At 27.9% G+C, this 7,012-nt stretch overlaps 1 protein-coding gene across 1 annotated transcript; it reads left to right on the top strand.

Annotated features, from left to right (window-relative positions):
- Positions 1 to 2,605: 2,605 nt before the first annotated feature.
- LOC105972119 (uncharacterized) lies at positions 2,606 to 4,407 on the top strand. The gene has a single exon (XM_012997062.2). The coding sequence runs from the start codon at positions 2,906 to 2,908 to the stop codon at positions 4,160 to 4,162; it is 1,257 nt and encodes a 418-aa protein (XP_012852516.2). The 5' UTR covers positions 2,606 to 2,905; the 3' UTR covers positions 4,163 to 4,407.
- The last annotated feature ends 2,605 nt before the right edge of the window (positions 4,408 to 7,012 follow it).

Below are 7,012 nucleotides of genomic sequence, written 5' to 3'. Positions count from 1 at the left end.
TTACATTTGAAGACACTTGAAATATTTGAAATGGTGGCGGTGTGATTCGAACTCATGACCTTTTTATTGGTTCTGGCTCTGATACCATGTTGAATGACCACTTCTACTATACAAGGGGCATTAGACAAAGAACTAATTTACTTACTTATAAATATTAACATTTTTTATTTATTAAAATTTATATACTATCAATACCTATAGTTTTGAATTTTTTTTATAATACAAAACTTTATCCAAAAAAAAAATCAAAGTTTTATTTACATTCAGTTTTGATGCAATTTTTTTTTATGAAAAAAGAAAATAGAATCAAATTTTGTAAAATCAAAATAAGAAAAAAAACTGTTCTAAAATTTAATATTTTGAATTGGAAATGACAAAAGAAAAAAAAAAAGAAAGAAATCGTTTAAAAATTTGCCCGGACCATTAGTCTTTAATTTATATACTGCAATTGAATAATTGCCTTAATTTGTAAAAATAATTCGAATTTTAAATAAACAAATTATTTTTGCATAAGTCCTCTTTATAGTGTAGAAAACATACATCAAAATCTCTTGTGTTACTAAAAAGTTGCATAAAATCTCCAAATAGTTAACGGTGCTAAAAGTTAACGAAATAGGCCATTTTATGCAAGATAAAATAAAATTACAGGGGGATTCTACGCAGTAAAATTAACACTAAGTTTGGTGTAGTTTTTCCATAACACAGAAGGATTTTATGTTTTTTTTACCCTTCTTAACTGTTGTGCACTGAGTTTGGTGGAGATTTTTTTATAACAAATGAGGGTTTTATATATGTTGTTTACCCTTCTTAACTATGGTGCTGAATGAAAAAATCGATATCCGGATTGTGCCCATTCTCATTTCCACTGATGACTAGTATTAGTCAACTAATATTAGAATGTATTTGAATCTAACTGATCGAATACAAAGTTGAATGATTTCATTGTTCAATAAATCTTTAATATAATTATTATTAGAAAATTGATGAAGTATCAATCAAACGCTAAATAATATTTGTTCAATAAATCTTATAATAGCAATTATTATAGTTATTAATAATTAATATCCTAATTAATTACTAATATTAACTAACATTATCAAAATTAAATAAATTAATCAACAATAACTGAAACAAATTGTATACAACCAAAACTGGTCAAATATATTGAGGAAATAAAATTGTAAAATAAAAGAGTACCTGATCACAAAAAAATACTTCATGACCATATAAATGTTTTATTGCGGAACCATCTCTATAGTAGTTGAATCAATTTGCCTAAAAGTTGGTATACATTCCTACATATCAATAATTTGATCTCATAATTACCCAAAGGAATAATAACAAATAGAAGTAATCCTAAATTAAACAATAAAAAAATCCTACAAAGAAAAAATAACAAATAAATAAATGGATTATACATATATTATTGACAATAATCAAATCTTCTCCGTCAGGCCGTGACCATGCATATAGTTGTCCATTTTGACATAAGCCAACAAAGGGAAGGAGTTGAAAATGTTAGAAATTGTGAAATTATCGGTTTCCGCTATCTGATTATCTACACCACCGGCTACGGACATTGGGTGATTTCCGCCACATAAACTTATATGTCTTGATTTTTTCAACAACGTAGAGTGTTGGGAATAAATATATGTTATTTTGCCTTTTTTTTTATGATTTATATTACAATTGGTTAGGATATTACCAATGTACATATTAATGACTAAACCATACAAATACCATTATCAATGAAATTGATGCTAACTAAATGTCAATGAACATTCATCTTCCCATACATTAATCGTAAAAAATAATTTATGAATTAAATAATCATGTTATACAAACTTTCAAGAAACAACAGCAAAATTGGGCGGATTAATTTGTTATAATAAAATATTACCATACTGTCCTTCACATATTGTCTCTGAAGGGGGTATTTTTGTACAATCAAAAAAGGGAAGAAATCACTTATCACATTGGTACTTTTATTAGTATAGATAATTTGTTATAATAAAATATTACCATATTGTCCTTCACATATTGTCTCTGAAGGGGGTATTTTTGTACAATCAAAAAAGGGAAGAGATCACTTATCACATTGGTACTTTTATAAGTAGTATAGATTACAGTAACTCGAAGAAGATAGGTTTTTTTTTTTTTTTTTACTTTTTCTTTTATAGTTTTTTTATTTTGTTTTTTTATAAATGAAATAATATCAAAAATTCGTTATGGATAATTTAGTCATTCCACGTAAGTCAACAACTAACATTGAAAAACGGGCCGGTATGCCTCATTAAACAAAACATAGGGATCCATGTGCTAATTTGTTTTTTATCCGGGTGGGTTTTTGGCTTCCGAGAAATAACACATTTGGTAAGAATCATAAAACAAAGTGGGATCTATCCCTAATAGGTAAGAATCACAAAACAAGTAAATCACGTTTTCTGAAAAAGAAATCATTGGATTCCTTTTTTTTTTTTTTTTTTTTGGCTAAAAAATCATTGGATTCTCTACCTTGTGTAGAGTTGTAAGCAATAGAAATTACTCCTAGTCAAAATAAATTAGTCCTAGTCAAATTAGAACCGTCCAACAAGCTTATGGAATATATAAAAAGAAGCTCATAATGCAAACCCTGAGAGAAAAGTGTAATCTGCAACGCCGTTAAAACATGGACAGAATATCCGAGTTGTCAGACGACATATTGCAGAGAATACTATATTTCCTGTCCCAATAAGATGCTGTTCGAACATCTGTCTTGTCCAAATCATGGCGTGAAATTTGGTGCACTCGACCCAATCTGGACTTTTCAGACACAAACTTCAAGCAAGAATTTCTATCCACCGTTGACAAGACTTTACAGCGATACCGTGATCAAAGGATTTGCTTAGAGAAATTTCAACTTTCTATGTCTCTATACTATTCGCATTCGGAACTTAAATCCGTTTGGTTTCTCAAAAAGTGGATCCGAGGACTAACAAATATTGGAGTGAAGGAGTTTGGTCTTTCTATTTATTCGAAAGATAGTCGTCGGAGGCAGAGACATGTTAGACTGCCCTCTGTAGTCTTTGAGGCAGAACCTCTCCAATATTTACATGTCGAAGGATTCATGTTGGACCGAACCACTATTGAAATGAATATTCTCTCTAAGCATCTGAAAAAACTTTGTCTCGAAAAGGTCAAAATTGAGGACGGGATTTTTCAGAAGATAATCTCAAGCTGTCCTTTGATTGAAACTCTGTCTCTCGAATCATGCATGAGATTAAGAAACATCGAGGTGAACAATCTTCTTCGTCTCAAGAAATTTTCCTTTTCATCTTCGCCAGACGAAATATGTAGCATCGAAATTTATCCCGCGTCTCTTGAAACCATCAATATTGAGTATGCGGTTGTTTCTTTTCCCCAAGGTGCGGAGTTTCATAGTCTCAATTGTTTATTTATGAACCGTGTCATGTTGTCTTCGTTTGACCACTTTTCTTCTTGTAAATTCCCGAGTCTCGACAACTTGGCTATTTTATACTGTGACGGACTCGATGAATCCATAGAAGAATCACATGTATTTATTGATGCCCCAAACATAAACACTTTTGGATATCATGGATTGATTATCCCATCCATCTCTTTCGCAACAACTTCTAGACAATGGAGTTCAACTTTATTTCTGATTCTTACGGATGATCCTTCTTTGTGGTTACTTCAGCTACATAAACTGCTCGAGTCGTTAAGCCGATCCGAAATTTCTCTCTCTATTTGGCAGTCGTTATGCATTAATGCTGAGGACATATTTAAAGAAAACCATGATCTGGTACAACATATTAAAGATGAAAATGAACCTGCAGTTGTGGTGAAGAAGTTGATATTACGAGATGATTTACCTTACTTTTCACCTCTTTCGAATGGGTTGTTTTGCATTTGTCGTCCACGAACCATCGGTGATATCAACTACACGAACTCCGAGTCTGCGTTGAAGAATCTAATGCAGAGAGAAGGTGGAAACCAAGATGAATTAAGACAACTGTGGCTGCAGGATTTGGAGGAAGTAAGCTTGGAGATATACGACAGGAATCGAAGAGAATGGGATCCCACAAGTTTGTCAGATTTGCCAGACTACGAGGAAAAGAAACGTATCTCTACTCGATTTGCATTGAAATGGAGAGAAAATTAGTCAGTCTTCGAGTCCTATACTAAGCTTCATAGATTAAAAAGTATCTGTTAACTTATAAAACAATGTCTTACTGCTCATTAATTACTTTGTCCTTAAACTAATTTCCTTCCGTCTTTCTTTCTGTTGGTTCGTTTTCGTGAAAGTGTTCGTTGTAATATTTTGTACTCAAATTTATCGGCTGTTAACAAACTAATATACCAGACTAGACGAAATTAAGTAATGAAAGATGAAGGTTTAGAAAAAGAGTAAACTGCAAAAAGTACCCTTATATTTTTGGACGTGAAATAATGAAATTTTCTCTCAAAATGTATTTATATGTATATAACATGACAAGGGAGTTAAATACACATTGGTCAAAAAATAGTTTTCCAAATAAACCCATCCCCATGTCTTTTGTCTAAAATACCCTCCATAATATATATTTTATCAATTCAATCCATTATACTCTAAGTTCCTCAATATTACCCATTAATCCTGGATTTAAACAAATATATCACATTAACCCCGATTTTAATAAGTTTTTGGAAAAATAATTTTTTGTTCAGAAAATAATTATTTTTATTAATTTTTTTCCGGTTAGTTTCCGGCATTGACTCTTTTTTTTCTGAATTTTTTTCCGGCCGGTCAACCGCTGGTATCCAGTGTTGACTTTTTCTTTTTCTTTTTTGAATTTCTTTTTTTACTTAAAAAAATTATTTAAATTTTACTGTCTCCGGCGACTTTTTTTTTTTTTGTCTTACTGTGTTAGCAACAAAATTATTGTCTAAAATAGTAATATTGAATACCAAAAAAGTAATATTACTAATACTTCTGTTCTAAGCAGTAAATTTATTGTCTCAGTCAGTAATATTACTGTTTGGGACAGTAATATTATGAATATTACTTTCCTGAACAGTATACTAATATTACTATCCCAAACAGTAATATTATTGCATGAGACAGTAATATCACGATCGAAGACAACAAAATTGCAGGCCAAGACGATAAAATTAATTAATACAGTAAAATTATTGTCTCAGATAGTTAAATTGTTGTCTCCTATAGTTAAACTACTATTGGAGTTAGTAATTTAGCAGTCAAGGCAGTAATATTAATTAAAATATTTTTTCTTAAGAAATAAAAAATTCAGAAAAAAGAAAAAAGAAAAAGAAAAAAAAATTAACAGTTAAATTTTTGTCTCCGACAGTTAAATTACCGTTGGAAACATTAATTTAGCAGCCAAAACAGTAATATTAATTAAAATAATGTTTTTTAAGAAAAAAACAGTCAACAGCGGTTAACCTGCCGGAAAAAAAAAAATCAAAGAAAAATTGTTAAAAAAACTAAAAAGTCAACGCCGGAGATCGACGGTTTCCGGCGGTCAACGATGGCTGACCGGTGGTCTCTGACGGTGGCTGGTCAAAATTGGGGTCAGAATTGGAATAAGGATTAAAATTGGTTAACAGGCGAAATTGGAATAAATTGGGGTGTAAATCATGACATTGAAGTTGAATTGAGTTTCAAAAAATTGGGGATAATTTTGGTATATATAAAAAAGTTTTTCTTATTTGAAAATAAGTTTGAATGAGCTGAAATTATTTGCAAGACAAAAAAGTTGGATATCTTTTTTTTAATTAAGTGCCCTTGTCATGAGCTTCTATGCTATTAACCCTATATTTATATATATTTTCTTTTTAATTTGATTGTTTAGAAATTAAAATATTATTAAAAAAACGAGTTCAATTAAAATTTAAAAATCGTTCAATTTTGTTTTTTTAGGAGGCAAAAAAGCGCAAAACAACCCTCATTTCAGATGACGAAGTGCTTTTTACTCTTATCCTTATTTTAGGGGAAACTAGGGGTATATTTGTTTCTATTTCCAAAATTAATTTCCAGTTTTATACTATTTATAAAACTGAGATCATGTTTGTTTGATAATTTTATTCAGAAAATCCCATTTTTTCTTCTCAAATTTTTATTGGAAATACATTATTCATACTTTTTTCAATTTTCAAACCTACTAAAACCTACTAACTAACCTATATATTTATTCTACCAACTCATTTCTCTCTCCTTCCATTCATCACTCTTCATTAATATTTACATTCTCTCCTCTCATTTCTCTCTCCTCATTAATATCTACACTCTCTCTCCTCCCAATTTCTCTTTATTCTTCTTCTAATATAATAATAACAACAACAACAACAACAACAACAACAACAACAACAATAATAATAATAATAATAATAATAATAATAATAATAATAATAATAATATTATTATTATTATTATTATTATTATTATTTATTGTAGAAGTAATAATAATAGTAATAATGGTAATAGTAATAATAATACTAATAAATAATAAAATAATAATAATTATAATAATATAAGAATATAAACAATAATAATAATACTAACAAAAATATTTATTGTAGAAGTAATAATAATAGTAATAATGGTAATAGTAATAATAATACTAATAAATAATAAAATAATAATAATTATAATAATATAAGAATATAAACAATAATAATAATACTAACAAAAATAATAATACTGAAAAAAAATTAATATATGATGATAATAATAATAATAATAATAATAATAATAATAATAATAATAATAATAATAATAATAATAATAATAATAATAATAATAATAATAATAATAAATAATAATAATAATAATAATAATAATAATAATAATAATAATAATAATAATAATAATAATAATAATAATAATAATAATAATAATAATAATAATAATAATAATAATAATAATAATAATAATAATAATAATAATAATAATAATAATAATAATAATAATAATAATAATAATAATAATAATAATAATAATAATAATAATAAT

Source organism: Erythranthe guttata, chromosome 5 (assembly GCF_056151865.1).
Source record: "Erythranthe guttata isolate IM_541 chromosome 5, IM_541, whole genome shotgun sequence".
NCBI classification, from domain to species: domain Eukaryota; kingdom Viridiplantae; phylum Streptophyta; class Magnoliopsida; order Lamiales; family Phrymaceae; genus Erythranthe; species Erythranthe guttata.
This window is presented reverse-complemented; position numbering and strand designations above follow the sequence as displayed.

What these genes read in the sequence shown, in the direction of transcription:
- LOC105972119 (XM_012997062.2), top strand. Translation starts at nt 2,906, where the DNA reads ATGTCTCTATACTATTCGCATTCGGAACTTAAATCCGTTTGGTTTCTC.